We start from the raw sequence: 27,881 nt of genomic DNA on the forward strand, positions 1-27,881 counted from the left end.
CCTGACAGATGCCGCATAGGCCCCCTATTCCGAGCGACCTTGGGTACGGTGGGTGACAAGGCAAGGCGGCCATGGTATCCTCTGGAGGCCATTCACCTCACCCTCCCCGTGCAAGAGTTGTTTTCTGTACGCCTGCTGCTTCGGGACCTGCCCACACAGCAAGCCGCTCTCCCTTCTGACTAGCCCCTACCCCCTCCCCTTGCCATACGGGCTCCATTCCATGGTGAAGGGACTACGAAGAATGGAGAATCAGAGTTTGATTCTGGAGAGGGAGCCTGATAAATGGGTACCATATCCAAGGAAGGCAACAGTCAAGCAAATTAACCACTCCTCTGCAGTTGATGTTGCAAGAAAAAATAGCCTTCCATGGCAATTTAGGGGCTCTATAATTGGAATGAGTAGTTTAAGTCCTTTAATAAGCATCTATTTGAGGCCAAGTCTGCTGTCAGCTGCCGTGGGAGGAGCTTGTCTGAGGAGGTGTGTCCAGCCAACAGAGTGTGCGTGTGGAAGGAGCTCTCTCCAGGAATGAGGATCATGTCCTGCCTCTCCACTCCCCAGGGAGAGGGAGGGCTTCCAGGGAAGGGCTCATGGTGGCCCCAGCTCATGCCCATCGGTCTACACCAATGGGGGGGGGCAGGGAGGCAACTGAGGACTCACCTGGGAGGTCCACCAGAGGGAGGAGAACAGAATCCCCAGGTCCGGCACTCAAAGGGGGACCGACTCAGCAGCAGCAAGGTAAGGGGCTTACATCTGCCCCAGGGATGGCCAATGGTGTGACTGGTGGGGGGACTAGCAGGATGGCCCTAAAAAAGAACTAAGGGGGGCCATGGATCCCCGGGAAAATGTGGAAACATACACAACCCGTGTTACCCACATGTTTAGAATTTACGAGGAGACGAGCAGAGATGTGTGCCGTCTCCAGGAGGAGTTGAAGGAGGCGAAGGAAGCAAGGTCTGAAGTCAGTAATGTACCCGGGAGGCCCCGTCAGGGGATGGCAGTTAGGGTGCAAACCCTAAGAGAGAAATTTGAAGCTTCGGTGGCTTTCTGGGAGGGGATCCTCAGAAATGCAGGTCACTTCCTGGAGAAATTCCAAAATGACCAATGCTTTGCCAACATGAAGAGGTCAAGCCAGGGCGGCGGGGCATGGGTTGTCACCTTGCCTGTCAAGATCGTCCTGCCCCAAGGAGGTGTGTCTTCAAGCAATGAGACTCCGCCCAGCTCTGCCGCTCCACCTGGCTCCGTTGCTCTGCCCAGTGTCAACACATCAGGCAATAACATCACCCTGCCCAGCACTGTAGCCCCACCAGGGGGAGGAGTCGAACCCAGCAATGTTACTTCTAGCAAAGAGTCTGGTGATGCTAGCTCCGGTAGTGTACCACCTAGCAACGGTGGGGTCCCACTCACGGGTGATCCAGCCAGTAGTGTCCAACCCAACAGGGAGGAGAGTGGGCGGAGTTTCACCTGCAATATGGAGGACAGTGGAGAGGGTGAAAGTGGTCTGCTTAGAAAACCTGCTGAGGGGGAATCTGGTGCAGGAGAATCAGAGAACTGTTCATTAAGACCAGGGCAGGTGGCATTATCCAATTCAGGATTAGAGGACATGTGTGGACAGGGGATGAGCGGCTGGTCAAGCGATGAGGAATATGAATCAATCGGTGGTTTGCAAATGGCCATTAAACAGCAGAAGTCTCCGATGGATCTTACGCGGTTCTCCTTTGGCGACGATGAGGCACCAGAAGAGGAAAAGAAAAAAAGAAGAAAGGGAAGACCGAGGCTGCATGGGAGACGGTGAGCTTTAAATACATGAATATGTCTGATGTGACTGCCACTTCCAGTGCGATCCCCTCAGGGCAGATGCGACCGGCTCCTTCAGTGAGTTTGGGACGTATATCAGGCTGGGAGAGTGAAAAGAAAGGTGAGCGTGGTGAGGCTGCGATTCCTGCAGCTCACAGCAGGGGTGGCAGTATAGCCGATTTGGTTGGTGTACCAAACATTGAAAGTGTTGTGGAATTTCCATCTCTCCACCCCGCTTCTAAGCCGGTCGCCACTGGGAACGCAAGGGGAGAGGCAGGGAGGCATGCAGCTGCTACAGGGGAGCAGCATACCGAGAAGATCCTGTTCACAGTGGGAATGGCTCCCGAGGCCGGAGGGCAGGTTATCCTGTAACCCAGGGCAATAATAGGCTCGGTAAGGGGGCCTTGGAGAAGGTAGTGAGGACTGTCTGCAGCAGCTGTTTACGGAACCACAAAGTCCATAAACACTGTAAGCACTGTAAATACTGTAAGTACTATGGCTGCCCTACCTGATCCTCTTCTGACAAGTGTGGAAGGGGGCGTGAGTGGGGGTGTGTGAGTGAGGAGGTTGTGAATGAAGGAGAGATGGAAGTGGTGATGGTTCATGGGGGGGACAAGTGGGGTGAGTGGTGAAGCTGGTGTGGATGGGGGGGTGATGGAGTGGTTGGTGTTGGTTCCACTGCCCCCCCAGCGGTAGTGGTCGGACCCCAGGGGGCTAGCTATGCCGGGGCCACTGCTGCTGGGTCAGGAGGTGTGTCTGAGTCTTTGTCTGGCAAACTTGGTGACGGTGACTTGCAACGGCGTCTTCTGGAAGCCCTGAAGAAGGGTGAGGAAACCATCACTGTGGGGAATGGGGTGGTTGACCTGTGTTTTTGGACAAAAAGACATGGATTGTCACCCTTCCAAGATAAAGAAGCAAGGTTGTCTGTAGTAGGATGAAGTTGGTGCCGGGAAAAAATCTGCGCTCCTCCGTGGTGAAGAAATTTGATGAGAGATTGTATAATTAAACAATCTTGTAGTTTATTGCTAAAAGCTACGATTACTACGCGTTTCGTGGACGTCCCGTCCACTTCCTCAGGTACATAGCTGATGTAGACCGATTCATCAAACGGTCTTATATACATAAAACCACACGTGGTAAAAAAAGCCCGCTGTTATTCTAGGCACCAAGACCAACAAACGGTTTACAGAAAAACAGTGAAATTATTGATAAATAGTTTAAATGAAATTATTGATCGACTAGTTACACTCTTATGGATATATAATGAAAACCATAGACCAAATAAATAAAATGACCTCTGGAATGGAATCATCCAAATATAAAATATAATTATATTTATATTTGAGCACATAGGATAAAACATTTGTAGTTGATCAAGGACCGCAGTGTATGCAGTCCCACAGTCCTGGCTCTTTTGCATCATGTGTGAAAGATCAGAGAGTCCAGACCGCTCTGCCCGACCTCACACCTCATCGGCTGACAGGCAGAAAACCAAGAGCTGAAAGAATGGCAGAAGGTGCAGTAAACCAAGCCTTCAGGAGTTTACACACTTGCGGTCCACAGTTATCTCCTCATGTCCCCCCCTCCCTCCTCTCCCCCCCCCCTTCTTTACTGACAAACACCTCATACCTAATACACTAGAAGCAGGCTTGCACCTTCTGCCATTCTTTCAGCTCTTGGCAGAAGGTGCACTGTGCACGGCCGTGTCTGCTAGTGTGACGTCACGCAGTGCGCGCCCTGCACTGCTATTTACCACCGAAGAGGAGCTGGACGATGGGAGCCGGGGGATGGTGAGTGTGTGTGTGTGTGTTTGTGATTGAGTGAGTGAGTGTGTGTATGCAGGCAGATATCATTGTGTGATGTCTGTTTATATGTATTTTTGTGTTTCAAATGTGTTTATGCATGTATGTATATGTCTGTATATGTTTGTGTGTGTGCGTGACTGCGTGCGGCCTCCCGCTGTGTATAGATGGCTAAATGCGGCCTCCTGCTGTCTATAGATGGCTTCTGCGGCCTCCTGCTGTGTATAGATGGCGTCGTGCGGCCTCATGCTGTGTATAGATGGCGCCGTGCAGCCTCCTGCTGTGTATAGATGGCGCCGTGCGGCCTCCTGCTGTGTATAGATGGCGCCGTGCAGCCTCCTGCTGTGTATAGATGGCGCCGTGCAGCCTCCTACTGTGTATAGATGGTGCCGTGCGGCCTCCTGCTGTGTATAGATGGCTACATGCAGCCTCCTGCTGTGTATAGATGGCTACGTGCGGCCTCCTGCTGTGTATAGATGGCTACGTGCGGCCTCCTGCTGTGTATAGATGGCGCCGTGCAGCCTCCTGCTGTGTATAGATGGCTTCGTGCGGCTCCCTGCTGTGTATAGCTGGTGTTGTGCGGCCCCCTGCTGTGTATAGATGGCTATGTGCGGCCTCCTGCTGTGTATAGATGGCACCGTGCGGCCTCCTGCTATGTATAGATGGCTACGTGTGCTCAATATTAAGTCATACAATTAATGTAAGGCTATGTGCCCACGATGTAGAAATGCTCCGGATTTTTTTTGAGCGTTTCTGCTCTCCCTGGCAGAAAAAACGCATGCGGATTGTACAAGTGTTTTTCCTGCCAGGGACATGCGGATTTGAAGCGTTCTTCACATGCATTTCTGAAAGGGGGTTGTCAAGCGCTTTCCAAGCGATTTTAGCATCACTTGGAAAGTGCTTGACAACTTGGTCACACTATATAAATCCATGCAACCGGCATGGATTTATATACTGTGACCCTAAAAGAATGGTAAAAAATAAATATACACTTACCTTCTGATGGCCTGCCGACGTCAGCGGTCACGTGACCCGTCACATGACTAAATTACGTCACCACAGGTTCTTTAGTCCACCGCAAGCTGTCGACAAGCCAGGACGCATCGGATAAAGACACCGGGGGCCATCAGAAGGTAAGTATAATATTTATTTTTTATTTTATTCTTTTTTTTACAGGTTCTATGGTACCCAGGTCCAGAGGAGAGTCTCCTCTTCTCCAAACCCAGGTACCATCCGCACATTGAAACGCATTGAATCCGCATGTACAGATCCAGTGATGCGGATTCCATGCGTTCCAATGCAAGTCAATGGCGGCGAAAACGCAGCACTTCCACAAAATAATTGGTAATGTTGCGGATTTCTCCGCAATAATAATCCGCAGCGGAAATTTCCGCAGCATGTGCACAGCACATGCGGATTATCATTGGGGAACATGGCAGATCTTCTACCAAGCGTTTTTAAGCGTTTCTGCAACGGAATTGCCGTTTCGGAAACGCTTAAAAAACACATAGTGGGCACACAGCCTAGAAAAAATTATTATAATTAATATATTAATATTGTGCCAAATTAATTTCACATGAACTATCACATGATCTATCACAGGGGATCATGTGACATGTGATACATCAGGTGTGTGTGTGGGGGGGGGGGGGCACGCCTTCTAAACTACCCGGGGCCCTTGTTACTCTTAATCCACCCCTGATCATGATGTAGTGCTAAGTATGGTGGGTAAGGTGACGGAGCCTTAAGGGGGCATCTTCTTCGCCGGGGGTAGAAAGTAAGCCCTTGGGGGAGAAGGTCGCGCCAAGTCAGCTAGACAAAGGCAGGGATGTACGGAAGAAAGACATGGATGTGTCAGTATGCTTGAAACATGTAGCTTCATCTGAGGAGGAATACGTTTCAGGAGGGCGTGGGAAAAAGGCTGCTGTCGAACCCAATCACCCATGATAGCGGCACTCCCCCCGCTGACGCTGACAACCATTAATGTTGCCAGCAAAAAGTCAGATGCGGCTAGGTTTATGGCCTGATTTTCTCGGTCACCTTAATACCGACATTTTATTTTTTGCAGGAGACCAGGTTGTCAGATCTGACGTCTTTACGGAAGGCAAGAAGGGAGTGGACGCATGGGCCCTCAAACTGGTCTCTTGCGGCTGAGCTGTATAGCAGGGTGGAGATTCTTTTTAAAACCACAGATGTTGAATGCCAATGGGTAATTGAGTTGGAAATGGGGAGGTGCTTGATCTTGGATGTGCTCATGAAAGGACAGGAGCTTTGGTTCGTGATCATCTATGGTCCACAGTCCAATTAAGACCGTAAAAGTCTTTTTATCAGGATTAAACCCTTTCTGTTTTCTAGCCGGCAGGTGGTCTTTGAAGGGGACTTCAATAACGTCTGGAGGCCCCAGGATAGAGGAGGTTCCAGAGACTGGCTAGCTTATGACAGCGTCGCGTTAAATAGCATAGTTAGCGAGGCTCGTCTGGTCGATGTCCACATCAGGAACAACCCATGCCACGTGGGGTTCACATACTTTAGAGGAAGTCAGATTAGGTCCAGGATAGATAGGTTCTATTTAAAGGAGGAGGCTATCTTCTCACCAATATCTGTGGTGGAGGTGGAATTCTCCGACCACTGTTTGATTATGTTTTCTTTGAATATCACAGAGACCCCTCGGATGGGAAGAGGCATGTGGAAGCTCAATTCGTCACTCTTTCAGGAATCAGTGAGACTGTCCTGAGTCTCTTCAGAGCCAGGTACCGTTGTTGGGCCTTTGTAGCACCAAGTCAGAGTGGTGGGAGATGTTTAAACACTGGGTAGCGAGATTCTTCCACCAGCTCTCTAACCTCAGAAGCTTAAACAGGGAGCGCCTGTATCAGAGCCTGAGGAGGAAACTCGAGCATCTTGTCTCGACTGGGGGTGACCGAGAGGAAATCTCCAGGATGAAAGCCTTGCTAAAGAGGTGTCAGTATGATTAGGCACACATCTTTAGTTTTTGAGAGGGATTTCGGGAAATACAGCTCGCCTGACCCCTACAGAAACTGTAAAATGTCAGTGAATGCTAATGTTGTGGTGGGTCTGAAGGATGGTACCGGTTCTCTGATGAGATCCAGATCAGGGGTCCTGGAAGTCATCAGATCCTACTACTCGCATCTCTTGGGGAGGAAGGAACTGGATCGAGACAGGATGTAGGCTTTCCTGGCTGAGACGGTCCCTATGTCAGGGGTAGACCCCTCGCTTGGTGGCTTGGAGGATATGATCAAAGAAGAGGAAGTGAGACTGGCGATTGATGGGCTTCGGCTCAAAAAGTCACCAGGTCCAGATGGCTTAATATCTGAGTTTTATAAGACCTTTAAGGACTCCTTGGTCCCCTTATTGACTCAGATGTTTAACAAGTGTCTTTCCTTGGGCACTCTGCCGAGATCCATGAGGAGGTCTGCTTTGATCCTTCTTTGAAAGGGTAAGGACCCGTCACACATTGAGAACTGGAATCCCATAGCGCTTCTCAATGTGAGAAGGTGCTTTTTAATAGGTTGGTGAAATTTGCGCCACAGCTGCTTTCCGAGGGCCAGCACTGCTGTGTTCCGGGCCGTAGCACTTTTAGTGCGGTTCTCGGTGTCCGGGAGGCAGTGGAGCAGGGCAGGTCAGGCCTTTGGAAGGGGTTTATGCTGTCCCTGGATCAGGCTAAAGCTTTCGACCGAGTTAATCATGACTACCTCTGGTCTACTCTTCTGAGGTATGGTCTACCAGGTGGGTTTGTGGATTGCCTTAAAACCCTGTACAGAGGGGGCAGAGAGTTTTCTGCTGGTGAATGGTTGGGTTGGGTAACCTTTTGAGGTCGGTTCCGGTGTTCTCCAGGGTTGTCCTTTCATAACGCTTTCGTGATTCATCCCTTCGTAAGAAGAGTGGATCGTGGACTGTTGGCGGGGATAGAGATGGGCAGTCCGGGGGCACGGGAGGCCACCCTGAAGGTAGTGGCCTACACTGACAATGTCACTATTTTCGTCTCCTCGGAAGGGGAGGCTGAGGAGGTGATGTCAAAAGTGGAACGCTACTCGGAGGCATCGGGGTCCAGGGTCAATCAGGACAAGTGTGAAAGTCTCTGGCTGGGAGGAGGGGACCCCGGTTTTGGTCTCCCGGACACCCTTCCAGAGCCCCAGGAGTATGCCAAAGTCCTAGGCATCGAATGTGGTCAGGGTGATTACCCCACTAAAAACTGGGATGGTAGGCTCGAGTGTGCTGCCCGGAAAGTGGACCAATGGAAGGGTTGGTCTCTGACCCTGAGGGAAAGGGTAAACCTGTGCAAAGCTTTCCTGCTCCCTTTGCTAATTTACATGGGCACTGTCTGCATCTTGCCAGAGCCTCTCTGGACACGCGTTTATAGCCTGTTCTTCTAACTATTATTGGGGAACAGGTTGAACCTAGTCAAACGGGAGGTTACTTACCGTACGAGGAGACTAGGGGGGTTGAATATGGTCAAACCAGTGGTGTTCCTAGTAAACACCTTTTTGAAAGCAAACATTGCAAACCTTGGGAAGGAGAGGGCTCTCTCTTGCAGGGAGTGGTTTCAGCCTTTCTTCCATGAATGGGAGCCAGGAGGGCGTGTGAATGATCTTCACGCACCACACGGGCATCTCCCGGCTTATGTTACCCCAGTTCTGAAGGTAATTCGCCGGTGGGGCCTGGGGGTGTGGGAGGTAATAACTCTGTCAAGGAAACTCCTTGATGAGATGGTCTTGTCAACACTTTTCCAAAAACCTCTGGCCCTCAGGGATCGCCCAAGTCAGGATCTGGAGGTGGGGCTGCGGCTTTTAAATTCAAGTAGGATCCCCTTGAAGTTTTTTTACTTGACTTGGCGCTGCTTCCATGGTAAGCTATATGTGAGGGACAACCTGAAGTACAGGAATTCCGAGGACAGGAATTGTCCTCGGGAGAATTGTGCTGATGTGGCGCCCCTGAGGGTTAAGTCGCCACAGAGGTACTGCATCTCACCCAGAGGTGTGGTATCCCACTCTCAGGTAAGGATAGAGTGCAACCCGGGACCCTAACACCTGCATCCAACACATCCACTTCAGTAGGGCAGGGCGAGATTGCTACTAAGGGAGAGCACAGTCCCTGGTCCCTGGCTGGAGTGGAGGGGAACCAAGTGAGGGGGAACCATGTAGTGGGTGTGGGTGGAGGAAGCAGATCAGGGGAGCACTTGTGAAGGAGGTGTATAAAAGAGGGAGCCATCTTGTAAAGACAAGCCAGTCTGAGAGGAGAAGTGAGGGGAGCAGGGGCTCTGCACGAGCTCTGCCCCAGAGTGGGCCTAGCAGAGAGACCGAGAAGAAGGAGAGAGGAGTAGGATGGAAGGCTCCAGGAGGAACGAGGGGATTCTAGGGGTACGGGCAGTGCTGGAGGCCACCGGTACGCCCGAATCTACCAGGTGTGGAAGGATCAAGCCGCAGAGGGGACCGGCCCCTAAACTAGTGGAGAACTACAAGGCTCAGATAGAAACTGGAGGCTTCTGTAGTTTTAGGGTGCAGTTGCCACAGCCACAATTACATCACCGAGAAGGTGGTCACAGAGGGTCCAGGGGACTGCAGGTCGCCCGACAAGACCCGAGGCTACCGGATTGGGACACTGATTGTGAGGCGCAGGGCAGGAGGGTGAGAGCCAGCGCAGGAAGACGACTGAGAAAGGCACATAGAACGGGGTCCTGTCAGGCACTCTTGAATTACCTGATGAGCAAAAAAAAAAAAAAATGGCCAACTACACAACACTAAACGGACCATAGTACCAAGACAAAAGTGTCAAGCACTAGGTCCGTATTGCCTACTCATATAATTGAATGCAAAAAAAGGAGGACAAAAGAGTAATGTGGCAAAACAGGCATCATTTAATTTCATACAAAAACTCCAAAGTGGTAAAAATATTCAGAATCACAAGAGCAGGGAATAAGGTGCGAAGTGCCAGAAACCGGAGAATCCCTGGGAGGACAGGGCAATAAAGGATTATATGCTATTCCATGATGCGTTTTGTTGGACCATCATTTATTTTTCAACAGGACAATGACCCCAAACACACCTCCAGGCTGTGTAAGGGCTATTTGACCAAGAAGGAGAGTGATCGGGTGCTGCGCCAGATGACCTGGCCTCCACAGTCACCAGACCTGAACCCAATCGAGATGGTTTGGGGTGACCTGGACCGCAGAGTGAAGGCAAAAGGGCCAACAAGTGCTAAGCATCTCTGGGTACTCCTTCAAGATTGTTGGATGACCATTTCCGGTGACTACCTCTTGAAGCTAATCAAGAGAATGCCAAGAGTGTGCAAAGCAGTCATCAAAGCAAAAGGTGGCTACTTTGAAGAACCTAGAATATAAGACATATTTTCAGTTGTTTCACACTTTTTTGTTAAGTATATAATTCCACATGTGTTAATTCATAGTTTTGATGCCTTCAGTGTGAATGTACAATTTTCATAGTCATGAAAATACAGAAAAATCTTTAAATGAGAAGGTGTGTCCAAACTTTTGGTCTGTACTGTATATATTATATATATATATATATAATATCTTGTTTTCTATGTTTTTGCTGTTTGTTCGGTGTTATGAATGGGTATTATATCAGGGCGGTGGAGCCAGGTGTGGTAGGAGGGAGGTTGTATATAGTGCACGGTTGAAAGTAATGTAAGAATGGGGGAGACAGGTAGGGTACCTGTTAAGTTTTTGCTGGTGGTCCTTGTGTCGTTAAAGTTTTGGATTTATGTTTTGTCACTTGTAATATTTCCACTTTCATAAAATAGAGTTCCAGCTCCAGTAGCGTACACTAAAATCTACCACCACTACCGCGCACACACAGATGATACAGTGAAACTGCAAATGGTCATTAAATGAGTTAATTTTGTCTGCTTTGATGAATTTCTGACTATAGATCACCGTTAAAAAAACATGAATCTGTCAATGAATGTATGGAAAAAAGCTATCAAGTTATGGACTGTAGAAGAGATATGTGACCAGAATGAACACTTTCCAGCAGATAATACTAGTATGAGATAAGAAACACAACAAGAATGCAAAAAAACAAGAATTTGGCTTGGCTTGGCCTCTGAAAAATTTTGGGGTGAATTTAAAAAGATTTTGAAGTGGATTGGATTTAAAAAAGTTTGGAAGATGAGGCCCTGTACCACCACCACCACTACAGCGTACACACGGGTGGTGCAGTGAAACTGTGAAACGTCATTAAATTAGTTAATTTTGTCTGCTTTGATGAATTTCTGACTACATATCACTGTAAAAATACATGAATCTGTCTATGAATATATGGAAAAAAGCTATCATGTTATGGACTGTGGAAAAGCTGTATTACGAACACGCTCCACCAGGCTGTATTACAGGCATGCTACACGAGCAGCACCATGAACACGTCCAAATCCACTATTTAAGGCTCTAATTTTTTAAGTGTTTTTTAGGCAAACAGACACGGGTGCAGATTATTAAAAAAAAAATTACGCACAGTACTATCACAGACATGGGTGCATAACAGTAAAACAATTTGTTTTTACGCACATGACTCCCAAAGAGATGGTTGCAGATTATAAAAAATTGTTTTTACGCACAGTAATATTACAAACATGGGTGCATAACAGTAGAAAAAAATGTTTTTACGCACAGTAATATACAATGGGGAAAAAAGTATTTAGTCAGCCACCGATTATGCAAGTTCTCCCACTTAAAAAGATGAGAGAGGCATGTAATTGACATCATATGTAGACCTCAACTATGAGAGACAAAATGAGAAAACAAATCCTAAAAATCACATTGTCTGATTTGGAAAGAAATTTTTTTCAAATTTTGGTGGAAAATAAGTATTTGGTCACCTACATACAAGCAAGATTTCTGGTTCTCACAGACCCGTAACTTCTTCTTTAAGAGGCTCCTCTGTCCTCCACTCATTACCTGTAGTACTGGCACCAGTTTGAACTTGTTATCAGTATAAAAGACACCTGTCCGCAACCTCAAACAGTCACTCTCCAAACTCCACTATGGTGAAGATCAAAGAGCTGTCGAAGGACACTAGAAACAAAATTGTAGCCCTGAACCAGGCTGGAAAGACTGAATCTGCAATAGGCAAGCAGCTTGGTGTGAAATCAACTGTGGGAGCAATAATTAGAAAATGGAAGACATATAAGACCACTGATAATCTCCCTCGATCTAGGGCTCCACACAAGATTTCATCCCGTGGGGTCAAAATGATCTCAAGAACGATGAGAAAAAATCCCAGAACCACACAGGGGGACCTAGTGAATGACCTGCAGAGAGCTGGGACCAACATAACACAGGCTACCATCAGTAACAGTACCCCGCCAGGGACACAGATCCTGCAGTGCCAGATGTTTCCTCCTGCTTAAGCCATCACATGTCCAGACCCATCTGAAGTTTGCTAGAGAGCATTTGGATGATCCAGAAGAGTATTGGGAGACTGTCATATGGTCAGATGAAGCCAAAGTAGAACTGTTTGGTAGAAACACAACTCGGCGTGTTTGGAGGAGAAAGAATGCTGAGTTGCTTCCAAAGAACACCATACCTACTGTGAAGCATGGGGGTGGCAACATCATGCTTTGGGGCTGTTTCTCTGCCAAGGGACCAGGACGACTGATCCATGTACATGAAAGAATGAATGGGGCCATGTATCGTGAGATTTTAAGTGCAAACCTCCTTCCATCAGCAAGGGCATTGAAGATGACTGGGTCTTTCAGCATGACAATGATCCCAAGAACACTGCCAGGGCAATGAAGGAGTTGCTTCGTAAGAAGCATTTCAAGGTCCTGGAGTGGCCTACTTATTTTCCACCAAAATTTGAAAAAAAATTTCTTTCCAAATCAGACAATATGATTTTCAGGATTTGTTTTCTCATTTTGTCTCTCATAGTTGAGGTCTACCTATGATGTCAATTACAGGCCTTTCATCTTTTTAAGTGGGAGAACTTGCACAATTGGTGGCTGACTAAATACTTTTTTTCCCCACTGTAACAGACATGGGTGCATAAGAAAAAACACAAAAATTGAGCTTGGTTTAAGTTGGTACACATGCAGCACATAAACGCATGATCACAATGGCCATAAATCAGTCAAAACCTACAAGAAACAAAATGAACATAAACCCTGCTGTAAATAAATAAAAAGCCAAACTGCATTTAAATAGCATAGGGTTCTTAGTAACACTATTTTTGATCAAATGTAGCATAAAAGCTATCTCACCATGTCAAGGTGACACTACTTGGGATGGTCCTACACTGTCTAATATTAAAAACCTTACCATGTTTCGGAGTTGACCTCAGTGTGTGAATAAGGGAAAACAAAGGACCGGATCCTGAACTGTGGACACCATCCTTGGGAAGCTATTTAAATGTAATTTCCAGCTCAAGGAAGTAAGGCCACACCCTGGTTTGCATAGAATGCAAAAATACTTGTATTTTATGCAAGCCAGGGTGTGGCCTACCTGCAACACAGCACACATGTCCCGCATGGAGGCCCACTCATTGATGAAGCGGTTTTGTTTCGCAGACCGAATCCGCCGTGCGTGCTGCAGCTGAAATTCCACTATTGCCAGCTGCTGATCGCACAGTCTCTCCAGCATATGTAAGGTGTAGCTCCACTTTGTTGGTACATTGCATATGAAGCGGTTAGCGGGAAGGCAGAAGTAATGCTGCAGCTCAGACAGATAAGCAGCAGGGTGAGAACGCCGAAAGCGTGCACACTGCCCACACACTCAGCAGCAGCTCTGACATACGTGGGTAGTTTTTCAGGAAACTCTGCACCACCAAATTCAGCACATGCACCAGGCAAAGGATGTGCGTCAAAGCGGCTAGGCCCAGAGCTGCTGCGAGATTTCACCCGTTATCGTACACCACCATGCCGGGCTTGAGGTTCACCAGTATTAACCACTCATCTGTCTGCTGTTTGATCCCCATCCACAGCTTCTGTGCGTTTTGGGATTTCTACACCAAACAGATCAGTTTCAGAACAGCCTGCTGTCGTTTCCCCCATGCTGTGCCAAAGTTGGTAGTGCAGGTCTTACTGTGACCGAATGAGGAGGAGGCAACCTGGACAGAGAAACGTCCTGCAATCCTCGGTGGTGGTAGAAGATGCACTAGAATACCTTCTGTCTCTGTCCCAGGCCCCACTACATTTATCCAGTGGGCAGTTAGGGAGATGTAATGTGTCTGGCCGTGCTTACTGATCCACGTATCAGTGGTTATGTGGACCTTGTCGTTTATGGCGTTGCACAGTGCACACCTGATTTGGTCCGCAACATGTGTGTGCAGGGCAGGGATGGCCCGCCTGGAAAAGTAGTGGCTGCTGGAAACAATGTACTGCGGGACAGCCACCGCCATCAGATTTTTTAAAACTCAAGGGTTTGGGGGATGGAGAGCTGAACACTTCCATGGGACAGTGTGGAGATGCTCGCTAACACTGGTGGTAGTGCTGTCACATCCTCTCTTTGCGAGGAGGCAGGTGGCCCTGTTAATCGTGAGCGGGAGTAAAAGGCCGAGACCACAGCAGAAGAGGGAGCAGGAGGAGGCTCAGATCTGTCTTGCTTTTTATGATGTGTTCTCCACTGCACCTCATGATTAGAATTCAGATGCCTTGTCATGCAGGTGGGGCTCAGGTTCAGAACATTTATGCCTTGACTCTGGCTCTGACGGCACAGTGTGCAAACCACTCGTCGCTGGTCGTCAGCACATTGCTTGAAGAAATGCCACACCAGGGAGCTCCTTTGAGCTGGCTATGGTGTTTTCATTTCCTCTGCATGGTGGGCAGTAGCAGCCGACATACTGGCTAGGGGCTGTCCCCTCTGTTTCTGCAACCTGCTCCCTCTTTTGCTGTGCTGCTGGGGCAGTGTAACCACCTCCTTTTCCTCTGAACTGCCCACGTTACTAGGATTGACTTTTCTCCATGTGGGGTCTAGAACCTCATCATCCCCCACATCATTTTCCACTCACTCCTCACCCCTACCCTCCTTGCCGGTCTGCACACTGCAGAAAGACACAGCATTTTGCACCTGTGTTTCAGCATCAGTGATGTGTTTTGATGGTCCACTAATGGTGTGCACTAGCCCTCCCACATACTCATCATCCAATCTAACAAGTGGTTGGGCACCAGTACATTCAGTCTCTTCCACTTCTGAGGCAGGGCCAGGTGGTTGGGCCACGGAGCTTCAGCCAGCCGACTCATAAAAAAGCAGAAAAGACTACTGCATGACTTGGGGCTCAGACTGCTTGGCTGATTTGCAAGAGGGTGAGGTGGAAGCTGGATGACCATGATCCTCAGGTGACAACTTTGTGCTTTCTGTAGTGGACCAGGTAGAAGATAATGTGAAGGATCTGGAGAAACTCTCAGCGAATCTAACACCGCCTCAACAAGTTCTGGCCTCCCCATTCGTGTAGCGGTACTCGGCCTTATGAAATGACGCAGAACTTCCTGTCACCTGACAGAACGACCACGTCCTCTTCATGTAGCAGCTAAACCAGCACCACCACGTCCTATACAGTACTTGATGCTCTCCTCATGTTTTAAAGTGTTTTTTAGGCACACTAATTGCATAGACACGGGTGCAGAGTATGAAAAATTGGTTAGCAACAATACTCACCCAGACACAGGTAGAGAGTATTAAAAATTGGTTAGCAACACTACATGCCAAGACAAGGGTACAGAGTATTACAAATTGGTTAGCAACACTAATCACCCAGACACAGGTGCAGAGTATTAAAAATTGCAAGAGTTAAGGCTGCGTGGTACTCCTACTATGGGTGCACAAATAGGGTTCTACTCCAGAATAGATAATAAGATGAATTTGGCACTCCAGAATAGATGCAAAAATAAGATTTTTATTGTACAGATTTTCATCACATGACATGCCGTGGCCGGAAATACGTCACAATCAGGAAGCGCCATACATGCGGGTCACCGGCGGTCCTCTTTATAACACGCGCACCACCCTCAGCAAGCAGTGCCATTCTCTCAGCACAGCAGTGCTTTTCACCAGGGACGGTCCATAAACTTTGCCTGCTCAAAGTGCATATTAGTTTTTGATACAATCGGTAAGCCTTAGGCTGAGTTCACACGATGCGTATTTAATGCGTTTCCGCGGCGTTTTTGCAGTTGCGTAAACGCCGCGGAAATGCATTAAAAACGCATGGTAGAAGGGCAGCAATGTTCCCCAATTGAAATCCGCATGTGCTGTGCCCATGATGCGGATTTTTCCGCAGCGTAAACGCTGCGCTCAAAAATCCGCAGCATGTCAATTAATTTTGCGGAAACGCTGCGTTTTCGCTGCCATTGACTGACATTAGAACGCGCCAATTCTGCAAGACTGCATCTGTACTTGCGTAATTGGCGCGTTCTAATGTGCGGATGGTACCCGGGTGTGGAGGAGAGGAGAGTCTCATCCACACCCAGGTACCATTAAAAAAGCTGTAAAACAAGAATAAAATAAAAAATAAATGTATACTTACCTTCTGTCGGCCCGCGCACCGCTCCTTCTTGGTTCCCGGCACTTGCAGTGAGTTGTAGGACCTGCGCTGACGTCAGAGTCATGTGACGGGTCACGTGACGCTGACGTCGGCAGGTCTTTCAATTCAAAGTTGCCGGCGAGGGAGAATGGATTGAGCAGGACAGCGCGGGCCATCGGAGGTAAGTATATACACTCTCTCGGGTCACACTATATAAATCCATGTCGGCTGCATGGATTTATATAGTGTGACCTAGTTGTCAAGCACTTTCCAGGTGATGCTAAAATCGCCTGGAATGCGCTTGTCAATCCACATGCGGAAACACATGTGGAAACGCATGTGAATCCGCATGTATTCTGCAGGAAAAACGCATGCATGCGTTTTTTCTGCCAGGGAGATGCAGAAATGATGCAGAAATTTTCTGCTTCATTTCTGCATCGTGTGCACATACCCTTATTATGCATTTGTATATTCCAGCTTATGAATTTGTTCATCATCATGTCTCCCAATAGGAGTGCTATTACATACATGTATCTTTCTCTAACAGCCTTCTCAAGCTATCAGAGTCAGGCCTGCTGCTGAGCAGTAAACTGGCAAACCAGTTCTCCTTTTTCTCCCTCTTTCTCTTATTCTCTTTTTTTCATGATTATGGATTGCTTTTGACTCGCCCCCTGGGCCGTGGGGCACTCGGATCCGGGCAATAGGGGAACGATGGGGGTAGTAGTGGCAACCCGGTTCCGTGACTCAGGGTGGTCAGACCAGTGGTAGTCCATTATGTGCTGATGATTATGTCCGACTACGCCACCCGTGGATTGCGGTTATTAGAAACCGCCGCTGCATGCAGACCGCTGGGGCTGATGAGGTGTGCAGCTAGGGTAGTGTGACTCCCCACTCCCCCAGAGTGCGGCCCCAGGGCAGTATAATGGATGTTGGGAGTGATGGTAGTGAGAGTCCCAGTGCTGATAGTGCTGGAGGAGCAAGGAGCACGCAGACAACAGGTTGCAGTCCAGGGTCTTTACTATAACAGGTAAATTGACCCACAAACAGTCCCAGCTAGGAGGGGACCTGGATGTCTGAGAGCAACGGGGAAATTGGCCCTGGTCAGGGTGAGGGTGTAGGCCTACCGTGCTTTCTGTGCTCCTTCTGGCTATCTCCTCGTTATAGGGTAACAGCCCACGTTTCCGAGCTTTCCGTGTATTCTCGCCTGTATGGCCTGCGACGTGGGTTCCTTTCTGCTCCCAGCCTTGTACGGCTTTGCTGGTTCCTTCTGTTGTGGCAGGGCCTCCAGGCTTCTTAGGCCAAGGAATATACAGTCCCCTGCGGACTGGTTATCTGCTGGGGGATGTGGAATCCTCCCAGCCTCAGACACCAAAGTCTGGTAAATTAAGTCCGTTATCTGCCAAGACAGGCTCTCCTCGCCTCTTGTCTCTGGCTTGTGGCTCTCCTCCTGCCACACTTCCTCTTAGGTGCAATACAACTGTCCCTCTCTGCTCTGGGACCTGAATCCTGAGACAGGTCGTCCAGCTCTCCCTAACCCTGCCCCCAGTACCAGCTTTTATAGGGGCAGCCTGCTCCCCCTACTGGCCTGAGACAGGAGGTACTGCATGCTAATGTTCCCCTGACTAGAGAACCTCCCCCTTGCTCTCAGACACAGCTTTATTACATTTTGTGGCATCCAGGCCAGGGTGACACATTCCCCCCTAGTGAAATTTAGTACTCCGGGACTAAACAATAAACAAAGACAATATACATGACTATAAAACATTAACAGACAGACGACGCACAGATTGAGTTCTTAAGGTCACAGTGTGGTCTGTGACCGGGTGTCCATATCACCAATACAACGGGGAGCCTTAACCAGGTGGGGATCTGTCCTACCCCAAGTCCTTCACAGTCTTAGTTCATTCCTGGGTTAGGCTCCGAACGCAGTCCATACCAGGTCCCGGTTATAAAAAGTCAATAACCTTTGAGTCCTTACGGTAGCTGCAAGAAACTGAAACACAGAATTACCAAACATGCATGTAACTTGGCAAACATTTCAACATTTGGCAACAGGGTTATTTACAATTTTAGTACACTCTATATTTTCCAGCGAGCGGGTATCTGCCCTTTTGTGCTCCTGGTTTACCTCCTTAACCCACTGTCTGGTGGTGGACTGACTTGGCTTTCCCCACTAGCGTTAGGGGTGCAGCTACCAGCTGGGTGTACAGGTAGGGCAGGCAGCTGTCTGCGGGTCCTTTGGCTTACCGCAGGCATGGCAGGCTCACTGTCAGCAGAGAGTTGACTCTCCTGGGCTGCTGGTACAGGCTCTTCTGCCTCTGGAACCGCTTGCTCCTCTTCACCTTCCGGCTCTGGTGTTGGTTGTTGCTGTGCCGGTTGCAGGAAATGCAGGACGGGTACCACTATGGCATCATTTATTCGAGTCCAGGACTGAGGGAACTCTCCGAGAACGGTGCTGATCATTTCTTCCTTGTCCTCTGCGGGTTCAAGGTCACTCTGATCCTCTTCTGCACTGCGGAGTTGCTCGGGGCATCTTTTGAGGTGGTCTCTGGAGACGACACTAGTGGTTTCTCCTCCGTCTTTGGTGATTACGCACACCTTTGGGTTGTCGTAGTCAGACTGCAGTACGGTGTAGGGTTCCCTTTCCCACTGGTCGTCCAACTTATGTAGCCTTCTTTTTCGCTTTAGGACTTGCTCACCAGGTTCTATGGGACTAGCAGGGGCGTGTTGATTGAAGAGTCTTTCTTGCTTCTCTCTCACCTGGGCCAGGCTCTTCTCCACACTCTCCTGTACCTTCTTGTACTGCAGTTGCCTTTCGGTATCCCAGTCCGCATCCGGGGAGGTGTCCTCAGGTATTAGGACTCCCATCTCCAGGTCTACGGACAGCTTACCTGGTCTAGCTCGCATCAGGTAAGCCGGGGTGCAGTTTGTAGCGTTCACCAGGATATTGTTGTACATGTCTACCAGGTCCGGCAGTTTTTCTGGCCACAGGCTGCGTTCCTCCAGGGGCAACGTCTTCAGGAGATCAATGACTATATTGTTCATCTTCTCACACATCCCGTTGGTTTGGGGGTGGTAAGGCGTTGTCCGAATCTTCTTACAGCCATAGAGGTTGCAGAACTCCTGGAAGATTTCAGCTTCAAACGCTGGACCCTGGTCTGTCAGGACCTGTTCCGGATACCCGTGTGGACGGCAGAAGTATTGCTGGAAGGCTCGGGCCGCTGTTTGGGCTGTCAAGTCCTTTACCGGGACCACCACTAGAAAACGGGAATAGTGGTCCACGATTGTCAGGGCATAGATGTATCCAGACCGGCTTGGAGCCAATTTGACGTGGTCCAGAGCTACCAGCTCAAAAGGCTGCGTGGTGACGATGGGCCTCAAGGGTGTCTTCTGGCTGGTGCGGTCCTTCCTCCTCAGGTGACAAGGGCCACAGTCTCTGCACCACTTTTCTACTGCTCCTCTCATGCCGACCCAAAAGAACCTTCCTCTTAGCAGGAACTCCAGTTTCTTCCAACCGAAGTGCCCCGCTCTGTCATGGTAAGCCCCCAGGACCATAGCTGCATCCCGCCTTGGAACCACGACTTGCCAGGTCAGCTCGTGCGTCCGGTGGTTGACAATCCTTCTGCACAGCTTGCCTTCGTAGAGGAACAGCTTGCTCTTCTCCTTCCACAGCTGCTTGGTTTCCTCTGGAGCATCCGGATCCATGCGGTCAGCAGATCTTTCACCAGGCGGATGGCAGGGTCACTATCTTGGGTCTCGGCCCAGCTGTGGTGAGGTAGGGGATTGATCATCACGGTTGTTAGATCCTCCTCCTTCACGCGGTGGGAGTATTGAGCGGCTCCATACCGGTGAAACGCGGGGAGTTCTACCTCCTCCAGCTCTTCTGGGTCTTCGTCACCTTCAGGTAAGTGAGGCATCCTCGATAGGGAGTCAGCGTTGGCATTGGTTTTGCCGGCCCGGTACTTGATCACGAAGTCATAGTTAGAGAGACGGGCCATCCACCGCTGTTCTAGGGCACCCAATCTTGCATTGTCCAGGTGTGTCAACGGGTTGTTGTCCGTGTACACGGTGAACTTTGCGGAGGCCAGGTAATGCTTGAAGCGTTCCGTCACGGCCCACACCACCGCCAAGAATTCTAGCTTGAAGGAGCTGTAATTCTCCGGGTTCCTCTCGGTGGGCCTCAGCTTCCGGCTGGCGTATGCGATCACCCTTTCTCTGCCCTGTTGGTTTTGGGACAGTACGGCTCCCAGTCCCACATTACTGGCATCTGTGTGGAGAATAAAAGGCTGGCCATAGTCAGGGTAGGCCAGGATCTCATCCCCCGTGAGGGCCATCTTCAACTGGCGGAAGGACTCCTCTTCCGGTTTATCCCACTTGAAGGGTGGCTTTTGACTTCGGGACTTAGACTGTCCAATCAGGAGGTCCTGCATAGGAGCTGCCATCTTAGTGAACCCGGGGATGAACCTTGGGTAGTAGCCTACCAACCCGAGAAACTGTCTCACCTCTTTGATGTTCGAGGGGCTTGGCCAGCTATTGATTGCCGTGACCTTGTCAGGGTCGGGGGCTACTCCTTCCGCACTTACCACGTGCCCTAGGTACTGGACCTTTGGTTTCAACAGGTGACACTTCGATGGTTTCACCTTCAGGCCGTAGCCTGCCAGGGCTTCGAACACCTCGGCCAGGTGCTTTAGATGGTCCTCGTAGGTCTTTGAATAGACGATCACGTCGTCCAGGTAAAGGAGGACCGTCTCGAAGTTTCGGTGCCCTAGACAGCATTCCATCAGCCGCTGGAAGGTCCCTGGTGCGTTGCAGAGCCCGAAAGGCATACAGTTGAATTCGCTCAGTCCCATCGGGGTGGTGAAGGCGGTCTTCTCCTTGTCAGCCTCTGCCACAGGAACCTGCCAGTACCCGCTAGTAAGGTCCAAAGTAGAAAAGAAGTTAGCTGATTTTAGTGCGGCTAAAGACTCCTCTATTCTAGGCAGCGGATATGCGTCTTTGTGGGTGATACGGTTGATTTGTCTATAGTCGACGCACATTCTCATGGTGGTGTCTTTCTTTTTCACCAGAACCAAGGGGGCTGCCCAGGGGCTACAGCTGTCTCTAATGACCCCAGCTTCTTTCATTTCTCTTAGCATGCCCTTGGCGTTCTGATAATGTGCAGGGGGTACAGGCCTGTGTCTCTCTTTTATTGGTGGGTGGCTCCCTGTGGGGATGTGGTGTTCTATCCCCTTTACTCTGCCGAAGTCTAGCGGGTGCTTACTAAAGACTCTCTCGTACTCCTGTACCACCCGGTAGACTCCTTGTTTTTGGTGCAGGGGAGTGGAGTCAGCACCCACATGGAGTTTCTGGCACCAGTCCTCCTTTTGTTTCTGGGAGCCATTACCCTCCGCCTGAGGAGATGGAGGCAAGGGTTCCACGGCCCTGATAGCTTTGTGTTCGACCACAAACAGCTTGGCGAGTGTAGCGTACCTGGGTAAGTGTACCTCCCTCTCCCCATTGTTGAGGATGCGGACGCGCACCCTCCTATGACGGACATCAACCACCCCCCGGGCTGTCAAAATGGTGGGCCTGCTGTCTGAGTACACGGGTTCTACCATGTCTGGGTAGTCTCTACCTCTCAACCCGATTGCAGTCCGACACCAGATCATCATTTCACTTTTGGGAGGCATGGAAATGGAGAATGGGTCACTCAGTCTTACGCTACCGATTTCACCACCAGACAGTTCTACCTGCTGCCGTCTCATCAGGGCTTTTATTTCCTTGTTGAGAACTCTCTGTTGGCTGGAACTAGCATTCACCGCCACCTGTTGTAAGATTACAATTACCTCTGAAAGACAATTTTCAATCACGTTAGTACCCACAGTTATTTTAGGGTGACTTTCACGACGGTCAATGTCCACAATAATCACTCCCTGTGCCGGCAGTTCAACTTTACCAATTTTAATGGTCATCTCCTTGAACCCCATCTGCGGCACGGGTAAGCCATTACTGGCGATGATGCTCAAGTTACTGTCTGGATACCATGTGATATCAGCATCAGTCCAATACTGCTTAAAGAGTACATAAGGGATAGTGGTTACTTGCGACCCAGTATCCAGCAAGGCGCTCATGGAGATACCGTCCAGCACCACGGGTAAAACCGGGCGCCCCCCAACGTACTTATTACGCCAATTGTAAGGGCCTGGTGATCTTATGCCTGGGGGTTGGCCCTCTGCCCCAGGTTGGACCCGTTTAAATTACAGTGCCTGGAAATGTGTCCGGTCTGGTTGCATCGACGGCAAATGGGCTGTCCATCCTCTGCGTAGCGGTCTGTGGGCCTCCCTCGGAACGACGGGATCCTCCTCTGTCGACGCCATGGGACATCCTCCGGACTTGAAGCCAGCTCGATGGGTCTTGACGGGTCCACTTGCAACGCCTGGACGGTCCTGGTCAACGCCGCGACGCTCCTGGTCAGCTCCTGGACTTGGTGGTGCAGGTCTTTCGACGGGGCTTGATTCAGGGCCTGTGCATCAGCCCCCACGGGGTCCATAGAGGAGGGCGCCTCCTGGTGGTAGGTGAGAGCAGGGCGCCGGGGGTTTATAGCGCCACTGGTTGCAGATTCACGGAGCACCCTTATGGCCCTGTCCTTAAATTGGGCAAAGGTCAGGTCGGGGTTCTGAAAGAACATGAGGCGCAGTTGGGCCCTGTGGGCGCTAGACAGCAGACCTTCTATGAATTGTTCTGTTAGCAGCTTATCCGTTTCCTGCACACTGCCAGGGTCAGTTTGTTGAATAGCCCTCAAGGCTTCCTGCAGATTTAGGGCATAGTCTCTGATGCTGTCCTGTGCCCGCTGCTTACATCCATAGAACCTCATTTTAATTTCAGCGGAGGTACGTGTGTCAAAGGTACCCCGCAGCCGGGCCAGAATACCCTTCACAGTGCTTTTCTCCTCAGTGGGCCATGATTTTACCTCCCTTTGGGCTGCGCCAGTTAACTGCCCTGTTAGTATGCTGACCTTCTGTTCCTCTGTCAGGGGGTAGACTTGGAACAAACTGTACAGCCTTTCCTTAAAATCAGTTAGGGCATGGGGCTCCCCTGAGTACTTGGGCAGCCAGGCCGCTCCAGGGATGTAGGGCAGGGAAAAGGGCATCACCGCTGCTGCAGCTGCGTTGGTGGTAGTGGGCGCCTCTGTGTCCGACATTTTCCTCCCCCCTAGTTAAGTGTGGCCTACCTTCCGACGATCCTCTTCTGTAGGCCGCGGCTCCGCTGCTGCTGCTCTGGACGAGGACCTTGTGTCGCGTCCCGATGACGTCAGCGTCGCTCTCTCTCCCTTCCAGGACCTTGCGCAGCGTCGGTGCGTGGGGCGGAGCTTCGGGTCTTTGCTTTGTACGGCTTTGCTGGTCCCTTCTGTTGCGGCAGGGCCTCCAGGCTTCTTAGGCCAAGGAATATACAGTCCCCTGCGGACTGGTTATCTGCTGGGGAATGTGGAATCCTCCCAGCCTCAGACACCAAAGTCTGGTAAATTAAGTCCGTTATCTGCCAAGACAGGCTCTCCTCGCCTCTTGTCTCTGGCTTGTGGCTCTCCTCCTGCCACACTTCCTCTTAGGTGCAATACAACTGTCCCTCTCTGCTCTGGGACCTGAATCCTGAGACAGGTCGTCTAGCTCTCCCTAACCCTGCCCCCAGTACCAGCTTTTATAGGGGCAGTCTGCTCCCCCTACTGGCCTGAGACAGGAGGTACTGCATGCTAATGTTCCCCTGACTAGAGAACCTCCCCCTTGCTCTCAGACACAGCTTTATTACATTTTGTGGCATCCAGGCCAGGGTGACACACTTTCATAAAGACTTGTTTAGAAAGACTTAATTATATGACTACTTTAGCATGATGAAATGTATTCTATTTATTTCTGATCTGGATTGCCTAAAAAGTGAAAGTGAAAGATTCACTTTCATGTATTTTTTTTAGGCTAAAACTTCATAATACATCTGATGTTGATTTTTTTTCTTGATAATATCCTAGTATTTCTTGCAATTTCTTAGCGATATTGCTCATCCATTTATGCTTATGAGTCCATATGTTTTGCAAAATTGTTATTTTTGTTCCCTGTATAAATTATACTTACTGTTGGTTATTAATTTGTAGTTCTGAAGAAGGCCACAACTTAGCCGAAACGTTAACTAAACAGTGGAAAATCTGTACAATAAAAATGTTATTTTTGCATCTATTCTGGAGTGCCAAATTCATTTTATTATCTATTGAGTATTAAAAATTGGTTAGCAACACTACATGCCAAGACACGTGTGCAGAGTATGAAAAATTGGTTATCAGCACTATTCGCCCAGACACAGGTGCATAGTATAAAAAAATGGTGAGCAACACTACTCGCACAGGCACAGGTGTAGAGTGTGAAAAATTTGTTCTGATCCTGTCCTCTACCTGCCGCAGCTACACCACCATCCCATATTTGATGCTCTCCTCATTTTTTTTAAGTGTTTTTTTAGGCACACTAATCGCATAGACACGGGTGCAGAGTATGAAAAATTGGTTAGCAATACTAATCGCCCAGGCATAGGAACAGAGTTTGAAAAATTGGTTAGCAACACTACTCGCCCAGACATGGGAGCATAGTATTAAAAATTGGCTAGAAACACTACTCACCAAGACACGGGTGCAATGTGTTAAATATTGGCTAGAAACACTACTTGCCAAGACACGGGAATGTGGCTCCCCTGCGGGGGATTACCACAGGATCCATAGGTGCAGGGAGAGATGTACACTTGGGCACACACAACACCTTCCACCCCAGGTCTGAGGGGAGGAGTCAGTTTCCAGGGAGACAGCAAAAGCGGCAGTTAGTCTCGAGACGGGTGAAAGAGGAGAGAGAGAGAGCTGTTGGCTGAGGACCAGTGAAGCCCTGAACTAGGAAACAGGTCTGTGTTGTGAAGCGCCCTAGAGAGAGGGACGGAGGCTAGAAGGAGAAAGAAAGAGATAAAACTATTATCCCTTTAGCTCACCCGGACACTGGAGTCCGAGATTGCTATTAATTCAGGAATAGCATAGAAAACCCGGACAGATCAGGAGGATCTACTCCCCCTGAAGAAGAAGGGGAAAGAGTTGCCAAACTTGACCAAGTATAGGACCAGGAGCCCAGAAAGAGAATTTGTAGCCCCAAGGAAAGGTCCTCATTGTCAGTTGTGGAGAAGGACCCCAAAGAAAGTAAAATGTGGCAGGTTCAGCTTAAGGCAGGACTGACCCCAAACAACGCACACATTGTTAGAGGAGGCCTCACAAATCTCCACGGTGAATATCTCTACCTGCACCGAAAACCTGGTTACCCTCCTGAACTGTACCTGTTACCGGACATCAGTAAAAGAAAGGTACTGAAACAAAGACTTAATGTGTGTGTGTGCCTACTTTGACATTACTGCCTATAGCGTTCGTACAAGCCGTATGCCGATCACCTCAGCAACCATACACAGCGCTTGTAACCGATTTTACCAGTTACCACAGGAGGCGTCAGGGCACAATACTCCCATCATCCTCACCCCTATCCCTTTACTGACGGTCCAGGGCACGGAACCGGGAACCGACCAACCGTGATCCCCACAGAAGTAACCCATCCATCCCGGTATCCGAGTACCCCTCCCCTGTCGACCGACTCAGGTGCAGTGTGTTAAAAATTGGTTAGCTATAGGGATTAGCGAACGTGCTCACTGACACTCGGATATCACTCGAGTATCTGGGTGTTCAGATGTGCTCAGCACTGGGCAAGCATGAGCCGGTGCTCGAATTTCAAACTCAAATCCCTGCCCCGTATGTTTGCTGCCTGTTACACAGCCAATAAGCATGTGAGGATTGCCTGCGAGTCACTGTAATGCCATAGCCATCTTGGTAGTGGCATTATTGTGATGGTCTGGCTGAATGACATCATCAGGGGTTATAAAAAGACAGGCATCGGCACACTGATGCCATTGCACAGCTCGGGGACAGTTCTTATTGGAGGGAGAGAGTGCTTGTCCAGGGCAGTGTGTGCACAGTTGAACGAATTAGAGACCTCTAGCGTTGGTACTGTTGCTGATTCTAAACCATCATACTAACACCCCTTGTAAGGGCTGAATCTGTGAGTTGCTGTTTGTATCGGATACATTCTGCATTTAGCCTAGAAAGTGACAGTTGCAGGAGCAGGGAGAGTGGCAGAATACAGCCTCTATGCAGGGCTTAGGGCTTTGCAGTCTGTTGCTAAATAAATATCTGCTGCATGTGACCACATTATTATTTTTTTTTTGGTTGAAAAAAAAATGACTATATTGTCATCCATAGAGTATTACATGCTTTGTGGTACATTTTGGTGTTATATAGCACTCCAGAAAAGCATTGAAATTTTTTTCTGAATTCAAATGCTCATCCACAGAGTATTACATGCTCTGTGGTACACTTTGGTGGTATATAACACTCTAAAAAAGCATTGAAGAACTTTTCTGGATTAAATTACTCACTGATTTTTTTTTTTTTTTTTTGGTTGAAAAAAAATGACTATATTGTCATCCACAGAGTATTACGTGCTTTGTGGTACATTTCAGTGTTATAAAACATTTTGGTTTTACAGTAGCGACCAAAAGTTTAGCTTTTTTTTGTGATTATTTCTGTCTGGGTGTTGTGATGCCATTTTCCTGGTCATTTTAGTAAACCGGAAGCAAATGGTTGTCAGCTATAAGGAAAAATATTGTGTTTGACATTGTTTTATCCCTTATGTGTTTATGTGTTAGATTTTAACATTTGCTTGGTCAAATGTTTTGCATATTTTGTCATGGGTAGTCAAATTTTACCTAAAATTTTATTTTTTATTTTTTTTGTATTTTTAGGTTAAAAAATGGCAAATACAAAGCCAGATGTATCACCAGATGTCAGGAAGCTTATTATTCTGAGAGTGAAGTCAGGGAAAAGCAAAAAAAAGGTAGCTATGGAATTCAACTGTTCTCAGAGTCAAGTGTCACGTATATTAAAGAAAGAAAATGAAGGTTATGGAACAGCTGACAAACCTAGAAGTGGACGATCATGAAAAACTTCCTCCAAAGTTGATCACAAAGTGAGTCGCCAAACTGTGGTGCGACAGCTAAGAGCAGTAGGATTGAATGCACGAGTTCCAGTCAAGAAGCCTCTGCAAAGAACCGGAAGGTCCAAATTGAGTTTTCCAAAGAACACAGCCAATGGAAAGAGACAGATTGGTCTAAGGTGTTGTGGTCAGATGAATCCAAGTTCAATCTGTTTGGTAGTGATGGCAAGCACTATATACACCACCCAATTGGAAAATGTAATGATGTAAGGTACCAAACACCTACAGTGAAACATGGTGGTGGCAATGTTATGGTTTGGGGCTGCTTTTCTGCATCTGTCATTGGCCCTCTGCATAGAATTGATGGAAATATTAATGCTACCATGTACAAGGATATACTGGAGAATGTAATGCTGCCACATGGTAAAACCAAAGTAGGCAGGGGAAATCCCAGCAAGACAATGACCCTAAGCACACATCCAATTTAGTCAAAAATTGGTTAGCAAAGAAAAATGTTCACCTGTTGCAATGGCCAAGCCAATTACCAGATTTAAACTCTATAGAGCACCTTTGAGATGAGTTTGAGCCCGTACCCATAGCAATAAATGAAATGTTTGCAGATTTGAAAATGGAATGGAGCAAGATCCCTCAAGATGTCTTGAATATCCTAGTGGCTTCAATGCCCCGGTGTGGTGCAGTAATTGAAGCAAGAGGTTATGCTACAAAATACTAAGTTATGGCATTGTAAACAATGAATTACTCTCTAT

At 48.7% G+C, this 27,881-nt stretch overlaps 1 protein-coding gene across 3 annotated transcripts; it reads left to right on the plus strand.

The window, feature by feature from the left end:
- Nucleotides 1-477: 477 nt before the first annotated feature.
- LOC141264354 (uncharacterized) lies at nucleotides 478-27,881 on the plus strand. 3 transcript variants are annotated; one of them, XR_012319903.1, is made up of 2 exons: nucleotides 478-735; nucleotides 26,924-27,881. XR_012319903.1 is itself a non-coding variant. In XM_073676637.1 (2 exons), the coding sequence occupies exons 1-2, from the start codon at nucleotides 827-829 to the stop codon at nucleotides 27,075-27,077; spliced, it is 1,116 nt and encodes a 371-aa protein (XP_073532738.1). In that variant the 5' UTR covers nucleotides 742-826; the 3' UTR covers nucleotides 27,078-27,866. The 3 variants fall into 3 exon arrangements, 2 of the variants coding, with proteins under 2 accessions (XP_073532738.1, XP_073532739.1); XM_073676637.1 differs by lacking the exon at nucleotides 478-735 and adding an exon at nucleotides 742-1,788 and having other exon boundaries at nucleotides 26,924-27,866; XM_073676638.1 differs by lacking the exons at nucleotides 478-735; nucleotides 26,924-27,881 and adding exons at nucleotides 742-1,788; nucleotides 10,502-10,733.

The sequence above is a fragment of the Phyllobates terribilis genome, unplaced genomic scaffold, assembly GCF_046119375.1.
Source record: "Phyllobates terribilis strain yellow unplaced genomic scaffold, ASM4611937v1 Scaffold_4__5_contigs__length_816908805, whole genome shotgun sequence".
NCBI lineage: Eukaryota > Metazoa > Chordata > Amphibia > Anura > Dendrobatidae > Phyllobates > Phyllobates terribilis.